The 18,700-nt window shown below is 33.8% G+C and overlaps 1 protein-coding gene across 2 annotated transcripts; it reads left to right on the top strand.

The window, feature by feature from the left end:
* The first annotated feature begins 3,411 nt into the window (after nucleotides 1-3,411).
* LOC133182958 (spastin-like) lies at nucleotides 3,412-14,405 on the top strand. 2 transcript variants are annotated; one of them, XM_061317852.1, is made up of 16 exons: nucleotides 3,412-3,905; nucleotides 4,227-4,313; nucleotides 5,998-6,081; nucleotides 6,960-7,154; nucleotides 8,151-8,299; nucleotides 10,067-10,193; nucleotides 10,631-10,695; nucleotides 10,848-10,922; nucleotides 11,094-11,165; nucleotides 11,361-11,436; nucleotides 11,721-11,812; nucleotides 11,899-11,978; nucleotides 12,331-12,453; nucleotides 12,553-12,623; nucleotides 12,737-12,777; nucleotides 13,010-14,405. In XM_061317852.1, exons 1-16 carry the CDS (start codon nucleotides 3,512-3,514, stop codon nucleotides 13,130-13,132), a joined length of 1,854 nt encoding a protein of 617 aa, XP_061173836.1. In that variant the 5' UTR covers nucleotides 3,412-3,511; the 3' UTR covers nucleotides 13,133-14,405. The 2 variants fall into 2 exon arrangements, with proteins under 2 accessions (XP_061173836.1, XP_061173837.1); XM_061317853.1 differs by lacking the exon at nucleotides 6,960-7,154.
* Nucleotides 14,406-18,700: the final 4,295 nt, after the last annotated feature.

Here is an 18,700-nt window from a genome sequence, read left to right on the forward strand (position 1 = left end):
CCCGTGGGGAGGGTTGCAAAGTCATTTTTTCGTCATTTTTACATACAAATTAATAACTCTCAATTCCTCCCAATCCCCCTCTAGATCCGAGCATGTCAGGGCCACAGCATACCGGTATTGCAGGCGGGAGGATTTAAACAAAAATTGCCTAATCCCCCCCCCCCCCGCTTTTGAAATTGGCACAAATTAAAACCATTCAAGACTCCGATTTATCAATATAATTTTTGGTCATACATGTAGGTCAAGCGGATAGGGAGAAAAGTTTTTGGCCTTTAAATACAAATATTGAGGCCCAACCCTTGCGTTAATCGTAATTTGCGAGCCCTTACTGGTTTATAGCAACTTTTTATATTTAATAGAGAATATTACATATTAAAATCCATATCATTATGTCCTATCAGCCCGAGTGGCCCCATATCAGCTCGAGGGCCGAAGGCGTAAGGGCTAATATGGAGCCCAAGGGCTGATATGACATATGATATGGATTTTAGTATGTAATATTGTTTTTATTATAATATATAAAATATTTACGAGTATTATGCGAGTCCACTCAAAGTTATTTACGAATTTAATGATTCGTGCTTTTTCAGTTTTTTTTCCTTTAAAAACTTATCGAACCAATTTTAGGTCATTTTAAAACTAATCAAATTTAAGTCAACAAATTTTAGTACATGAATTGTATAGCATATATATTTCAATTAAATTACAACCGAACCGATACGTGATATGGGTTTTCGGGCCGGTCTTTGATAGAGGTTTTGTGTCGTCACTCGTATCCCACAGTGCGGAATCGGTGTAAATGATAAAGTACGTATCTTAACACTTAGTAGCATTTTCAATGACTTTTATATATTAATGGCGTTTTTTTCTTCCCAATCTCCCGTATTCATGTTTAACCTTTTTTCTATACATCCAGTGAAGAAAGGGCTTGGGCGGGCGTTATGTTGAAATTGATAAAGAAATTAAACGAAGACGTCATATATTTCGAATACATGTATATCTTAAAATGATAACATGGACTCAAGTCGATTTGATAGGGACGGGGAGGAGACGTCCACGATGTAAACAATTTACCTATTAATTCATAAAAGTATTGAAAAAATACAATAAAATCAATATCTAAGGAGCAAATCTACCAATTTTAGCGGCGAGGGTTTACATTGACTCTTCGATTCACCGTCTCTAGCATTACCTCTACTTCTATAGAAACTCATTTAAAATATAAAAAACATAAATTCCGATTATTGTTAAAGATTTATTACCAAGAATACATATTCTCTATCTGAAACACGGAAAAAACGTATGGTAAAAGTATTAATATAAATAAAACAAAAATAAAAGATTAATAAAATTAACACAAAATAAAAAATGGCAAAAAAGTTATTTAGGACAAAACAAAACAAAAAATGCAACAAAAGATGTAACAGAAGGAAAAACAACAACAAAAAGCCCTGGAAAAAAGTCTCAAAGTGCAAACAAAAAAAATAAAATAAATAACGATAAAAAATAAAAAGAAGATGGTAAGTAATTGACCTTCATTAAGTACAAAGAACGCACCACAAAATAATACAACTTTGATAAAAATCAGTTCATATAAAAGTTTCGATGCAATCAGAAATTTTTGCTGCGGGCAAGTATCAAATAAATGTGTATAGCCGTCATCCGTGTATAAATGCTTAGTCTGTATGCAGTATCACTTTTGGCATTTGTGACAGTCTACACGCTTGTAGCATACTCCTCGACGATGAGTTGAACAGAAACAAATGGCGTTGCTATAGAAATATCAAGGAAGTTAAAAAAGAACTGACCATATTACTAGTAGAAATGCTAACTTTCCCCCACCTGTGTTATAACAAAAGTTTGCCTTTTCTATCCCATTTGTAAACAAAAATTGCATCTGTTATTGCTCAATATAAACATCTGTATATAAATGTAAACTGTCGGAATTAATAAATTAATCTGCGTATAAAACTTGGTTTTGAATAATTGTCGATCTATCACGCAAATATAACGGTTAACTTTGCGTGTCTCTAAGCACTTTGTTATTTAACAGAAAAGGTAAATTTTGTCCAAGTAATTTGGCATCAATTGACACCTAGCACCTTTCAAACTAGAAAATCGATACCGGCAGGTGCGTGGCAGAGTGTGGGAATTTGGCGGGGTTTTTCTGTCGGAATGTCACGAGGTTTTGTGATGTAAATTACACACTTGAAAATGTCAATACATGTCGCAGCATCGAAGTTCATTGCAGTGTTAAATCTCGCTCCTTTCGTACAATTCCAGCAGTGTCGGTTTAAATTGCTTGGTTGCATAATACTTGGCGAGGACAAGTGAGGACAAGGATGAAATTATTTGTAAAGTTGGTCGGCAAAGTGGTCGAGGGTCCAAGCAGGCGGCAGCCAAGTCTTTAAGTTGCATAGAATAATAGCCGAATTCTCCGATGCAACATTTATTTTCTTGGGTAGTTTGAGCAATTTGAGACGTCATTTCATGGAGGATTAGACCTAATCCCCACACTGTACTCTCTGGCCCGACGTATCCCCAGCTCAAAACCTCAGGGGGTACATAGGTAATGGAAGAAGGAGTTTGAAATTGAAAGTTTGACCCACTTTTCACCGGCAAATAGAGCAGCATGTTTTCTATTAAAATCCTGCCACGTTCGCCGATAACAATGTGGCGAGGTTGACACAGTTCCCACGGGTATACCCCATGGTTCCCCAAGTATATCAGAACGTCTGATAGCTGCAAAATGGTCTCCCAAATCAAAACCTCTGGAATGTGTCGTCCTTGAAGACGTACTTTGAAAAGAAGTTCTTCCAAATTTATGACTGAAAAATCGAAAATATGGAATATCCGATTGCTCTCGATCGCGCACATTTTCAGGTGACAGGTCATTAAATTTTTATGCCTGAAGGTGGCCCACATTTCCCGCGTTTTTGCATTGGTCATTTGTTTTGACCCGGATCCATTGCATAATGAACATATTTCATCCTCTTTTTCTGATTTCATCAATATATTTGTCCCTGAGAAAGTACACTTCCCTGGATAAATCTGATGAACTTTGTGATGCACATGATTTGGAAAATTGAAATTGTATTCAACAAACAAATCATCCAGAGTAAAGTCCGTTGGAATGTGAAACGTGCATAGAAATTCTTTGATCACATTTGGCAAAGGAAGAGTTGACACTTTATGAATATTGTCTATACCAATCCGTTGTAAAATCTTGTGTCTACAAGCATTCTGCAACGATGTCACACCAGTTTTAGTTGTTACGCCGAGCGCGTGTGCCCTTCTATCTGCTTTCATTGTCGTTACTAAAGTGATACCGATAAGTGAACTGACTGCTAAAATTAGCGACGTTTAGCGCCATTTTCGCACCAGCCAATTGCCGATAAGCAAAAGGGATTCCTTGCATGACGCATATAATGTAGGGGTTTTCCAATTTTTCCCATGGTTCCACATAATAATATTGAAAAATTATTATGAATGTAAACTATGGCTGCTAAGCATGAACAGAAAGGGAAATGGTCGGTTATTTGGCCGAAAAAGAGGTGAAAACAAGAACAAAGGACCTCAACGACAAAGAGTGCCGTTCTACAGACGAAACATCGGCATAGCAGCTAGCCCGTTGCTGTTTATTTTCGGTTTGATTCGGCAACTTGCCTTTCAACTCTGGTTGGTACTTACATTGGTTGTATGCAAGTCTCGAGATTTGACGCGAGGGCAGTGCTATCGCCGTTTGAGAGCTGACGTCTCGGTGGACGCCGAAGCAGCTATGACGTCACCATCCAGAGCCAAGTCGCCCTCCCCTGCAGGACCTTCTCTGAGTCAGCAAAAACATTATCATAGAAAAGCGTTTGAATACATCTCAAAGGCGCTAAAAATAGATGAAGAAGATGCAGGTTATCCATCATTTAGTTTCAGTACCTCAAATTATAAAACGGCGGAAAAATAATAATCATAAGTCTCCCTGCACTGAATACAGAAACCATTGCTTTTAGATCTTATCTCTTGCATGATAACATGTATCATATAACACAAGCTTATTTAATCTAATTACCATTACAAATGGTTTGATAGATAGACTGTTACATTTATTTTGTTTGGTCTTTGATGTCATAATTGGTTTATCTTAGGCACCATGTATTGCTTGTGTAAGAAATATTCCATGTTAACAGTATTAAGTTTTCTTCATGTCTGGGTAACTTTTGTTTGTTTTATAGGGAGGAAGGATCAAGCAATTGAGATGTACAAGAAAGGCATTGATGCTCTCCAGAAAGGCATCGCTATAGAGGTTGCTAATGGCCAGGGTAATGATTTAACTTCTTTATCAATGACATCAAACCATTCTAGTGAACCAGGGCAACAATTCATACCTTCTCCAACTCCTCCGTTTCTTTAGTACTCTTTTTTTCACGATCCCACCTCTATGTATCTAAGCACTCATAAATTTATCATTGCACTTATTTTTCGTGCCCTGCCATGGATAGCATATAGTGTTTGTCATGTCTGTCTTCTGTCCTTATGTCCTTAAGTCTGTCCTTTCTTCACACTTTCTGTTTAGCTCAATTTCAAAGAAACTATTCAAGATATTTTTATCAAACTTCAAATGCTGAATTGCTGATACATATTGATGACAGCTATTCAGTATCATCAACACTTTTTGACCTTGACCTTTTTGAAAATTTGTGTTTAGCTCAGTTTCAAAGAAACTATTCAAGATGATTTTATCAAACTTCAGGTGCTGATACATGTTATATAGTGAAAACTATTTAACTTCATCAACTTTTTTTTGAGCTTGATTTTCCCTTTGACCTTGAACTCACTTTTCTTAAAGTTGTGTTTAGCTAAGTTTCAAAGAAACTATTCAAGATGTTTTTATCAAACTTGATTCATGTTGGTGAAATCTAATCAACTTCATCCACTTTTTGGACTTTGTCCTTTCCTTTGACTTTGACCTCACTTTTCTTAAATTAGTGTTTAGCTAATTTTCAAAGAAACTCTTCAAAATATTTTTATCAAACTTCATATGCTGATACATGTTGGTGAGAACTATTCAACTTCATCAACATTTTTTTTTACCTTGACCTTTCCCTGCAGCTTGACCTTACTTTTCTTAAATTTGTGTTTTCCTCAGTTTCAAAGAAACTATGGAAGATGTTTTAATCAAGCTTCATATGCTTATACATATTGATGAAAGCTATTCAATTTCATCAACATTTTAAACATTGACCTTTCATTTGACTTCATTTTTCTCAATTTTGTGTTTAGCTCAGTTTTAAAGAAACAAATCAAGATATTTTTATCTGATACATTTTGGTGAGTGCTATTGACCTATATCAACATTTATTTGACATAGGCCTTCCTCTTGACCTTGACCTCTTTTTCCTTAAATTTGCATGTAGCTTATCTTCAAAGAAACTATTCAAGATATTTTATGCACTGATACATTAATTGGTGAGAATTTATCAACTATGTTCAATTTTTTTTTACCTTGACCTTCACAATGATAATTTATTGTGTCTAAAACTCAGTTTTGAAGAAACTATTCAAAATATTTTCATCAAACTTCATGCGATCTATGTGAGCAGATCAAAGAATCTGATTTTAATCAGATTGACAGTAATACAAATTTTCATGTTCCATCACTAATGAACCCTAAGTGGGGCATTCTTGTCCTATGAACATATTTCTAGTTGTACATCAAATTGTCTTTTTACATTTATACATATTCTTTGTTTTAAAAGTAGACAATTCAGTCTCACTGACAATGTTAATTTGTTAGTTAAAATAAATGCTCAAATCAAAATTAAACTTTCTGAAACTCTGGAATCCCCCCCCCCCAAAAAAAATCTTAATCAAGGGAAGCATATTTACTCTTCATATTGCACGGCTTCTCTGTTTTCCTTGATCTTAATTAACTCAGTTATATCATGCCATTGAAAAAGACTGACATGAATGAATTTGATTGATTGAATAAGCCATCATTGGCAGGTGACTCCTGGGACAAGGCGAGGAGACTACAGGAGAAAATGATCACTAATCTAGTCATGGCCAGGGACAGACTCGAGGTGTTAGGTAAGAAATATTTCTGAAGAATATTTAAATTTTAAATCTGTTCTGTTACATTTTCCCTTCATTTTTAGGTTAATTAATCAAAGAGTAGAAGAGCTTATGCATTGCAGAAATTTTAATTTGTCTGTTGTCCATCTGTCTGTCTGTCCAAATCCATCATTTTTTTTTTGTTTGAAATGCTTATTCTCTTACTGTTTTATCTGATTTGAAAACAATTTCAAATACATGTAGGCTTGATTAAAATACACGTATCTGTTAAATTTTATCATACCTGTATTTTTTGAAGAAAGTTTGAATGTACTGTAACCTCTGTCTTTCTCACTTGTCATTGGAATTCCTCACTGTTTCTTGCACTGGGACTCTCTACATTTTGCTTTTGAAGAATTTCATTCTGTGTAGAAATAGTTGAGCTAAGTTTGCAGATTTCAGATGAAATGTGTTTTGGACAGCTGTACCAATAATTTTAAGAATTTATTGATCAATCTTCAAATCTGGATGAGTGGATTTAAGACAAGATTTTTTTAGTAGACTTTATCATGGGAAAGTGAGCATAAAAGACATCACTGCCAATATCTTATACTAGTAGCTGATTTAGCTAATGTTCAAAACATGCTCTTTGTACTGTATAAATGTAGACTATATTATGATTAATGATTTGGTCAATCAAATGAATTCCAGTGACTGGTGTGTTTTGCTTCAAAGCTTTTTATTTTGCCAATGCTGATAAATAAGTTTAAAATGCATATGTGTTAGATGTTTTATTTAGACTAAGTGTAGAATAGCATGCATTTCTCTTCTTTTTTAAAAGTCTTCTCTTTTTGGTTCAAATTTTGCTCTTATTTTCCTTACTTCTGTTACCTTACTGTGTTGTTTTTGTGTAGAAAAAGCATTACTCCTCTCTGTACAAGAGAATATTGTGTCCAATACTCCTGAAAGATTAGACCCCAACGCAAATATCCGTGAGCGGCGTCCAGTCCCCAGGGACACTGATGCCCAAAGTGATAGAGCAAAACCATCCTCCACATCCGGGGAGGTAACCAAGAGAAAGGTCTCTGACCGCAGGGAAGAGGCAGCAGGTACCTACTCACCAAAAATTACCCATTGACAGGGCCAAAGTTTTTTTTTTTGTATTTGTGTCGAATATTTAGATTGGCGTAATGTTTAGTGTTATTGAATAAAATATTTATACTCTCTCTTTAAAGCTGAACACGATTTATAAAAGGAATTGAGTTATCTTGTCCACCATATTAGTTTTCCTCAAGGCTGTCATTTTCCAACTGCTATATAAGCCTCAGCTTTGTTCACGGTTCAATGTATTTTGCTTCACGAATTCTACCTGAGCACACGTCTCCTTCATTATCATTGTGATATACTTGGGCACAACAAAAATGACTTCTGTATGCCTCTGCCATGTCAGGAAAAAGTTTTCAAAAGATATTCGATATCACTGTACAGGTCAGTGCATTACAGAGTGAAATAAACAGAAATATACCTTCAAAGAAATAAAACGTAAACAAAAAGGACAACTACATACCGCAGTGACCATGCAGCTAAAAGCAATCAGATGTAATGAATGCAAATGGTGTATATACCCCAGTGCTGATATAGGAGATGGGGAAACTAATATGGTGTATGCCTATTTATGAGTCATGTTCAGCTTTAATGTAGTGCTAACAATCCATGCACCTGTATTTGTATATTTAGTAAAACTATTTTTAAATACCACATTTGTTATCAATTTTCACAAATGTGCAAATAATGTAAATTCATTTTTTGTCAGGGTTCATGGAAAATAAGAAACAAAACATTATAAAAAATTTAATGCACCCTATAGTCTGATCACAGACAAAGTGATATTTTACATGTTATATTTGTTGCATCACTATGAGCTCTCATAACTTAAATATAGATATTATGAAAAGTACAATTTTTTTTTCTTTTGATGAAATCGTTAAGCAAAAGATTAAAACTTTTGGTTATACATGTACACATATAAAAATTATTTCTATGTAAGAATTTTACACAAACTTGCACTATGCTTGAAAATTAAAAAATAACGTTTTATTTTTCAGTGAACAGCAAATTTAACAAGCCAATAAGACAGAAACCTATGGCCATTCACAAAAGCAATTCCATTCCCAGAACAAACCCAGGAGGACAAAACAAAATAAACAGTCCGGCAGCAGCCAGAGAGTATTATAAACAGACACCACGACTCAATGTAAGTAATAGTCACAGCCAGAGAGTATTATAATAGACACCATGACTCAATGTAAGTAATAGTCACAGCCAGAGAGTATTATACACAGACACCACGACTCAATGTAAGTAATAGTCACAGCCAGAGAGTATTATTAACAGAAACCATGACTCAATGTAAGTAATAGTCACAGCCAGAGAGTATTATTAACAGACACCACGACTCAATGTAAGTAATAGTCACGGCCAGAGAGTATTATAAAGAGACCCCACAACTCAATGTAAGTAATAGTCACAGCCAGAGAGTGTTATAAACAGACACCATGACTCAATGTAAGTAATACATTGGCTCCCGTTTTATCCAGTAGTCAAGTTGTCAGTGTAATTTTATCAGAATAGCCGATTATTAGAATAGCCTATTGCTCCATACCGAGTCCAAAGATAGATGTATAGAGCTACATGAATTGATAATACATCGTAGCAAATTTCAAACCACGGCTCAATGAAAGTAATAGTCACAGCCAGAGAGTGTTATAAACAGACACCACGACTCAATGTAAGTAATAGTCACAGCCAGAGAGTGTTATAAACAGACACCACGACTCAATGTAAGTAATAGTCAGGGTCAGAGAGTATTATAAACAGACACCACTGCTCAATGTAAGTAATAGTCACAGCCAGAGAGTGTTATAAACAGACACCATGACTCAATGTAAGTAATAGTCAGGGTCAGAGAGTATTATAAACAGACACCACAACTCAATGTAAGTAATAGTCACAGCCAGAGAGTGTTATAAACAGACACCATGACTCAATGTAAGTAATAGTCAGGGTCAGAGAGTTTTATAAACAGACACCACGGCTCAATGTAAGTAATAGTCAGGGCCAGAGAGTATTATAAACAGACACCACAACTCAATGTAAGTAATAGTCACAGCCAGAGAGTTTTATAAACAGACACCATGACTCAATGTAAGTAATAGTCAGGGCCAGAGAGTATTATAAACAGACACCACAACTCAGTGTAAGTAATACTCACAGCCAGAGAGTGTTATAAACAGACACCATGACTCAATTTAATTTCAAGGCCAGAGAGTATTATTAACAGACACCCCAACTCAATGTAAGTTAGAGTCAAGGCCAGAGAGTATTATAAGTCAAGGCCAGAGAGTATTATAAACAGACACCATGACTCAATGTAAGTAACAGTCACAGCCAGAGAGTATTATACACAGACACCACGACTCAATGTAAGTAATAGTCACGGCCAGAGAGTATTATTAACAGACACCACAATTCAATGTAAGTTAGATTCAAGGCCAGAGAGTATTATAAACAGACAGATTATCATTTTCTTATTTTTATGATTTCATCTGAACTCAAATACACAAGACAGCTTATGATAATTATTCCTTTTTGTTCTTCTTGAACCAATCTTTCTCTGACCCAGTCTTGTTCACACTTGACACAGTCTGGTTCACACTTGAACCAGTCTTTCTCACACTTGACCCAGTCTTGTTCACACTTGACACAGTCTGGTTCACACTTGACCCAGTCTTGCTCACACTTGGCCCAGTCTTGTTCACACTTGACCTCACCTTGCTCACATTTCACTTATAGACAACATCTCTGGGTAACTTGAGCAAAATTCCAACTCAAATGTAAATGTCACAAGGTTTTTTGCTCTTGGCACTGTCTTTTTCTTCTTTTTTTGTTTTTAAATGAATACTGACCATTTATGTGTTAAGTAGTGAACTCTGAACTTATACGTTGTTTTCATGTTCTTCAGGCACCAGGAAATAAGAAAAGACCAGATTTGTCCAAGATTAAATTAAAGAATGTTGACAAAAACATAGCAGAGACAATTCTGAATGAGATTTTGGATACAGGACCTACTGTCACATTTAAAGATATTTGTAAGTAAGATGACAAGTGTCAAGGAATATTGTGTAACATGCCATAGAAAACCAAGAATGTATGACATAAAGGTGTAATTAAGAAAGCTGCCAAACAAAGGGTTGGTGGTGTAATTATAGCAAGATCATGTGACATTACAAGTTGTATCCTTATATAAGGCAGTGCATCTACAGAGTCTCTTTCCCACTAACTTCAGCTGAGGTTCCTCCTTTCTAGAACCTGTCTGATCAAGGAGGTGAATACACCTTGTAGAATGGAAATAGACAGTAGTCTAATTAGAAGAAAAAAGTTTTAGTTTTAGTCATGTTCAATTTTACAGCACAAGAACCTTGGTGTTAAAATGAAGTTCTACTTCAAAGCAATTTCAGAACAAAGGAATTATCTCTATTTCTGATTTTCATACTAAGTATTTACAATGGATGAATTTCTTTGACAGCTGGACAAGAGGCATCCAAAGAAGCCTTACAAGAGATAGTCATCCTACCGGCCTTAAGACCAGAGGTAACACTACATACCGGTACATTTTTATAGTAGATTGCTAGAGCACAGAATTTGTCCAGCAGTGAAAGAGAGATATCAAAAATGATTAAAATTTAAATTTGTTGACATTTTAACGTGTACTTTTTTTGTACCTCTTAACATTTTTATTACAGTTATTTACAGGACTTAGAGCTCCTGCTCGTGGCCTCCTGTTGTTTGGTCCACCAGGAAATGGTAAAACTATGCTGGTAGGTTGATGTCTTTTTGTAAATGTATTTCCCTCAAAGAATTACATATATACTTGGTAAGGTTTTGGGAAAAGAATTGTTTAAAAAAGATGCTTAAAATTAGTAAAGTAATTTCTGATATGATGGTTGGTATTATGTTGTGTTTAAAGTCATTTTGGCTTCTTTTTTCAGGCAAAGGCTGTTGCCAATGAATCCAATGCAACATTTTTCAATATTAGTGCCTCAAGCCTTACTTCAAAATGGGTAGGTATTGAGTTCACACAAAATGACTAGGACAGTAGGACTGCTTCTGTAGACTTTAATATCTCATCATGATCCAGTGGTTAACAATGATAGGATTTTTTCCATTTCCCTTGTCTTTATGATATCTGTAACCTACAAATCATTTAATTCAACAAATAATGAATGTTCATGACTTCTTTGTTTTAATTTTTGTAGGTTGGTGAAGGAGAAAAACTTGTCAGAGCAATGTTTGTAATTGCAAAAGAGCTTCAGCCTTCAGTTGTGTTCATGGGTAAGTGATCTCTAAAGCATGATATACATGTATATACAGTCAAGCCCCCCAAAAAAAGAGAGAGATATATGAGGATTCAGGATACATAGGTTAAAATACATAAAGAAAAGGTATTTGGGACTTCCACTTCATTTGACAAATCTTGGTATTCAAAATACATGTCTCCAAGTTTAAGATTCTGAAGTTCAGTTGTACTTTTGATCTGCTAAAAATTGTTATCTAGAAAATTCAGATTCTGTCTGAATTATATAATTCATCTTGCAATTATTTCTTTGACATTTTAGATGAGATTGATTCATTGTTGTGTGAAAGAAGAGAAGGTGAAAATGATGCTAGTCGCAGATTAAAGACAGAATTCCTTGTGCAGTTTGATGGGGTAAGAATTCAAAATCACTGAGAAAACTCATGGTGCATGATTAAGAGACTAGATGAAATAGCTGATTTTGTTCACTTATTTCCCAGGTGTCAGGGAGTGCTGATGACAAAGTACTTATTATGGGCGCAACTAATAGACCTCAAGAACTGGATAATGCTGTTTTAAGGTAAAGCTCTCGTGTAATTAAAAAACTATATTTAATAAATGTTAAGCATTTCTATATTCATAAAGCCTTTATAATAAATACTGTGGAAACATTAGATTTCAAGGTGACTCAATATTCATGGCATGTGTGGGTACCCCTTATCCACAAATTAACATCCTTCATGAACTAATAAACTAGGGTTTCAGGGTCATCTTTCCTTTTGTAGATCTGAGTGAATACACAAAATAACGTCCTCACGAACTTGTAAAATTTGAGCAATTCATAAAAATTGACACTCACGAATTCTAATGATTCCACAGTAAAAGCTACATGCTTTGCACAAATATTCATGTTTCCCATTTTATCTTAACAGGAGATTTGCTAAAAGAGTTTATGTAAAGATGCCTGAAAAAGAAACCAGAAAAGATATGTTGAGTCATCTTCTGTCCAAACATGGCAACCCCCTTTCTAGTCAGGAATTGGATAATATTGCACAGTCAGTTTTATCTCTCGCATATTAATCTTAAATAAAGAGTCAATTTTATTTATCTAGATATGTGTATTACAGTTTTCTAACAGGATTGATTTTCTTCAGATTGACAGAAGGCTATTCAGGCAGTGATCTTAATGCTTTGGCAAAAGATGCGGCACTTGGTCCAATAAGAGGTAAAATGACTATTGATTTGTGTAATCAAAAGAAACCATACACACTTTTCTGATGCTTGACATACCTTTGTAATGGAAGTAAAATTGTGCATGGTTTTTTCTTCTTCTTCAAGATTTATCAGCAAAAGAAGTGAAGACTGTGGATGCAAATCAAGTAAGTCTAAAGAAAAGATTCAGAGGAAATTGAATTCATTGTAGTTTGAAATTTTTGTTGCCTAATTCTGTTTTCTAAACGTATACATTAATGACAGAATTTAATTGAGGCAAGTGTTTTTTTTTTTGTTTTTTTTTCTCGATAAATAATATTTATATCTATGATACATTTATATAGCATTTAAATATTTGTTAGTAACTAAGGTAGATGTATTTTGAATGTCTGCACACAGGTACGACATATTACAGAAAATGACTTTTTTGAGGCCCTCAAAAGAATTCGAAGAAGTGTTGCACAGGAAAGTTTACAACAGTATGAGACCTGGAATTTTGAATATGGAGCCGTTGGTGTATAAAGCATGTATAAATTTAATTTAAAATTTACATTCCAGACATCAGAAACCTTTTTCTACATTTTCATTTGTATCATTGAAGTTGTAACTCAATAGGTACTAGCTAATAATTCAAGATTTTTTTAACAAGCCAATAATTTCCTATGCATATACATGTTATGCACTATGAAGTGCTTTAATATATGTACATCATGTTTATGACATCCTGTTTGTTAATTTTAATATTTGTAAAATACAGTTTGTCTTATAAGGGCATTAACCTTAATGGTGAAAGAATTGATTCAGACACTCAGTTGATAAGTGTACAAAGTACCAATAATTGGCTTCAGTGGCCCTTTTCACAAAAATCTTAAGATTTTGCATAAAAATGTCTTATACAGTAAATAAAAATCCTAAATGCTTTTCATGAATGCATTCATAATAGGTTGAACTTTTGAATTTTGTTTATGATAAACTTTTTTCTGTCAGAGATCACAATATGCTCTATAATCCTTTAAAAAAAGTGGGTGAGAGTGAAAATGAATCGAAAGTTTACAAATCTGGTAACAAAACAGATCATGGATCACAGGTATGGAATGCAGTCAGTGGAATCATCAAACGTGTAGGAAATCTGATGTCACAATTACAAAAATAGGGCATAAGGACAATTTAAGAGAAAATGTCAGTTTAAGAATTTTCCAGAATAATTTCATTTAATGTGAAATAATATATAAAATACCGTTAAAGTGTGCATAAAAAATTTCAATTACATGTACAGGTAAAGCAGGTATTTTGGTTTTTTTATCCATATATATGTATTTTACATCATATACAGCTCTAAAATAGATGTAGTTATGAGAGAGTTAGAGCTCTTGCAAAGTCACAACAAATTTTTACACATAAGAATCTCCCTAAGATTAAAGAATTTTATTTTTTTTAAAAAAAACCCAAATCTGATGTTGTCTCTTACAATGAGAATTAATCATAAGATTTTTGTGAAAAGAAGGCTACTTGTGGAAATGTTATTTTCTCATTTTTTAAAGTTCTGAATGTAACAGTGTACAATATGGAAGTAGAATACTTCCGAACATCTAGTTCTTTGATGTTGTCAATTTATCTCCATATGTAAAATCTTTGTAAAGAACTGCATGTATAAAAGTGATGCTTTGTAAAATGCATGACTGCTGATTATGGTAATTCTTTGAAAATTGTTTCATAGTCAAGAAAGTTTACTTGTTTCAGTTTGTTATGGTTTTGAAGCATTTACATATAGAATAAATTGTTATATGTTCTTCAAGATTTTTTTCTCATTTTGTTTTAGTAGCTTTATACATTGCATGTATTATCATTTCATTATTTAAAATGATGGCCACACTAAAACAATGTTATCTGTGATGAAGAGAGGAAACCAATTTCCCTCATAAATACTCACCAGTAAAATGATATCGTTATTATATCATTACAATAGATATTAACATACATTTTATGGTCTTGCTGATTTTGTTTTCAATTCAGTTTGAAGTTTAGAAAAGCAATAAAGTGATGCCTGTAAGGATTATCCCCCCCCCCCCCCCCCATTGAAAAAAAAAATGTATACCTGACTTACAGGTGTGGAATACAGTTGTACTGAAATAGCCACAGAGATAAAATAGAGGTACTACGAGCTAGCTCACAAAATTATATTCCCCGCTGCAATTTTAAAAAAGTGCCCACATAATTTTCTAAAAGTAACCTTTAACTTAAAATTACAATCTGGTCATAAGTAATCTTTACTTGAAGTATGGCCTAATGCTTCTCCATTGGAAAGTTGTGGACTGAACACAAATTTTACACTTTTTAACCTGTGTCAAGTATCAGCTTCCAATTTTTCTCCATTAGAGAGTCATGGTCCAAAAAATAAATGATACACTTGTTCTGCTAATGACCTTTAATTTACCCAATGAAGTTGGTCAAAGCCATGAAACACCCTCAGGCCATGAACAATGTCTATTTTATATATTGATTTTCAGTGTCTCTCCATTACAAGATATGGTCAGAGAGTTACAGGAAATTACACATTTTTCAACCTGAACCTGACGAAATAACCTTTTTTAAAGTCATGACATAAGCATTCTTTGTATGAGATGTGAATCCAATATTCCTACTTTAGAAAGTTATGGTTGGACACAAATTTTTAACTTTTTCTGCCAGTAACTTTGAACATGCTAAAATGACCTTGAGTCAAGATCATGACACCTTCAGGTCATAAGCACTCTTTGTGTCAAGAATGAGCTTTTGATGTTTCTCCATACAGAGTTGGGGTCTGAACACGATTGCACAGACAGATAGACAGACAAGGTGATTCCTATATATCCCCCCTACTTTGTTTGAGGGGGTATAATTTTTTTTAGAGTTGTATTATTTAAATTGGTTAACATGGATGCAAGTCACAGGCACTTGTTTCTGTAATAATTTTTTTTACACATAGTATAATTGCACTTGTGTCTGTAATAAATATTTTAACCCACAGTATAATTATATTGTGGGTTAAAAAATTATTACAGAAACAGGTGCCTGTGATGCAAGTACATGTATTTCAAAAGTAGTGTTAAACATTGAATATTCATGTTGTTCTTTTCTTGGCAAAATCAAGGTGATTTGGGTGAGTAATGTGGCTCATAGGTCTTTTGTTTAAAACAGTGTAGTCTAGTGGCCTTGATATGTCTGCAGTCATGATTATTTTATGAAAGGCAGCATTCTTATTTGTGTCTTGGTAGTTTAGATTTTTTATTGGCCTATTAATTGATCATTTTTCCTTACATGGTAAAACTTTGTTACAGGAAAGTCATGAGGACTTGTGAATTTACTTTGCTTTATCCATAATATATATTCAAAATACATATAGGAATTTGTTAAAGTGCACATGTATATTGCAGTACATGTATATGTTTTCCTTCTTATGACTACCAAATATGTTCATGAAAATGTAAAAAACAAGGCTTATATTTGGGAACTAAAGTTTTCAGCTGAATTAAATTTCAAATATAAATACATGTGTACTTATGAAAAATAATGTGAGTTCAATATTTTAATTTTTGTGGTCTTCATCATAAAAGATGCAAGTCTCATTATTTTTAACCTATATGGGGACACAAAATCAATTCAGTTTATCCATAAATTAGCTATATATCAGAGTTTGCTATAGCCATAAAATTTTACAAGGAATTGTTAAGAATTTTGCCAGGAACCACCAAAAATTACCCTATAGCTGTAAATTTGCTATATTTGTGTCCATACTAAATACTTTTAATTACTGTATTGGCATCCATATCATTATTTGATGAATTGGTCACACTAATAACTTACTTAAATTACATCAAAATATTTTTACTAACACTGTCTACCCAGATATCTATGAATTTACTTATATTTGGTGCCATTTCATTTGATTGTGCATGTTTAAATGCAACCTGGCACATGTACATGAATCTATTAAAACATACAACATAGTGAAAATATGTACCGGTATGCATAGTGCACTGAACATAATCTCACTTTATATTTAAAAAATGTATATGCTACATGTAGCAGAATTAATCATCATTTCCTATACTCTGGCATACTGTACTTTTTTCTGCATGGGATTAATTTTTTCTGTGTATGCGGACACAGATTTTCTGTGGAAAACTTATAATAGCATACTTATAAATTGCATTTAAGAAATGCAATAGCAAATTAAGAAAACCGCATAATTTACAGTCCACACATGGAACAGAAATTTGATTCCTCTGAATACTTTGTGGAAAAAAGTAGGTTTACAATATTTCTTACCCATTAATTCACATACACTAAGTCTACTTTGGTATCTCGAACACTGATATCTCGAATATAATACCATTGATAAGTCAACTGATTTGGAAGTCCCAACTACTTATTCTTTAAGTATTTTACCCTCAATATCTCAAATCATCAGATATCTTGAAGTTTTTGCTTGGTCCTGTTCGAGATAACGAGGTTTGACTCTAGTTACTGTATTAAATATATGTCAACCTTTTGTATTATACAATAAGTATTACATGTACATGTATTATAATTGTGATTTAATAAATAATACATTAACAACTTTGAATTTTAAGTTTTATTAGCTCTTCTGAGCCAAAGGCTCAAAGAGCAAATGCTATGGCCATTTTGTGCGGTGTGCGTAAACTTTTTAGAATATGGGCCATAACTCCAGAACCCCTTGGCCAATTATTGTCAAATTTGTCACAGGGTATCCTTGGCCCAAGGGCTCCCTTTTATACTAAAACTAGGGTTGTGACCCTTAAACAAGGGGAGATAATTAGGAAAATAGAAACAAAAGTACTGGTTACTAAAAAATCTTCTCAAGAACCACTGGGCAGATTATCACCAAACTTACACAAAAGGATAAGGATATGTTGTAGATTAAAATTTGCATGGGGATTTACCCTGGGGCAAAGGGCGTGGTCTCAAGATCACTTCAAAGTTGACCAAAAATTACATTTTATTAAAATGTTGATATTTTGCTTACTATCAGGACTAGGATCATCAAATCTTGTCAATTGATGCATCTAAGGACCTCATATCATGTTAACTCAAAAGTAGGTCATGGTGACCTACTTTTTAAATTTTGCGGCTATTCTTAGAGGCATATTTCGAACAATTTAAGGCCTATGATCATCAAACTTTGTCAGTTGATGTATCTTGGGTCATCGAAGTACGTCAACTAAAAAGTAAGTCACCTCAACCTACTTTTTGAACTTTATGGCTAATCTTTTTCAAAACAATTAAGGTCATTAATTCAAATACCGAGACGTTTAGAATCATTAAATCTTGTAAGATGATGCATCTTGGGGCCATAAAACATATTTATTAAAAAAGTAGGTCACAGTGACCTACTTTTTGAACTTTGTTGGCATTCCATTTCAAAGCGTTTTAGAGGCATAATTTGGACATTTTAAGGCCTATGATCATAAAACTTTGTAGTTGATGCATCATGGGTCCTCAAAAAAGGTCAACTGAAAAGTAGGTCACCTTGACCTACTTTTCAATTTATATGACTATTATTAAATATTTCAGGTACTAATTGGCTTAGAATCATCAAACTTTGTCAGTTGATGCATCTTGGGTCTTTGGAGTAGGTCGACTGCAAAGTAGGTCACGGTGACCTACTTTTGAAAATTTATGTCTTTAATTAAATCTTTGGAGAAGGTCAACTAAAAAGTAGGTCACTGTGACCTTCTTTTGAAAATTCATGGCTTTAATTAAATATTTCAGGTACTAATTGGCTTAGAATCATCAAACTTTGTCAGTTGATGCATCTTGGGTCTTTGGAGTAGGTGGACTGCAAAGTAGGTCATGGTGACCTACTTTTGAAAATTTATGTCTTTAATTAAATCTTTGGAGAAGGTCAACTAAAAAGTAGGTCACCGTGACCTTCTTTTGAAAATTTATGGCTTTAATTAAATATTTCAGGTACTAATTGGCTTAGAATCATCAAACTTTGTCAGTTGATGCATCTTGGGTCCTTGGAGTACAACAAATGACAAGTAGGTCACTTTGACCTACTTTTAAAATTTTATGGTTATAATTTTG

Source organism: Saccostrea echinata, unplaced genomic scaffold (genome assembly GCF_033153115.1).
Source record: "Saccostrea echinata isolate AGI-Se365-2 ecotype Australia unplaced genomic scaffold, CSIRO_AGI_Sech_v1 ptg000009l, whole genome shotgun sequence".
Lineage (NCBI taxonomy): Eukaryota > Metazoa > Mollusca > Bivalvia > Ostreida > Ostreidae > Saccostrea > Saccostrea echinata.

Coding starts and splice junctions, on each gene's coding strand:
- LOC133182958 (XM_061317852.1), top strand. CDS start 3,512: ATGAACAGAAAGGGAAATGGTCGGTTATTTGGCCGAAAAAGAGGTGAA. Junction 6,082..6,959: donor GGACAGACTCGAGGTGTTAG/GTAAGAAATATT, acceptor GTTTTTGTGTAG/AAAAAGCATTACTCCTCTCT. Junction 11,437..11,720: donor GCCTTCAGTTGTGTTCATGG/GTAAGTGATCTC, acceptor TTGACATTTTAG/ATGAGATTGATTCATTGTTG.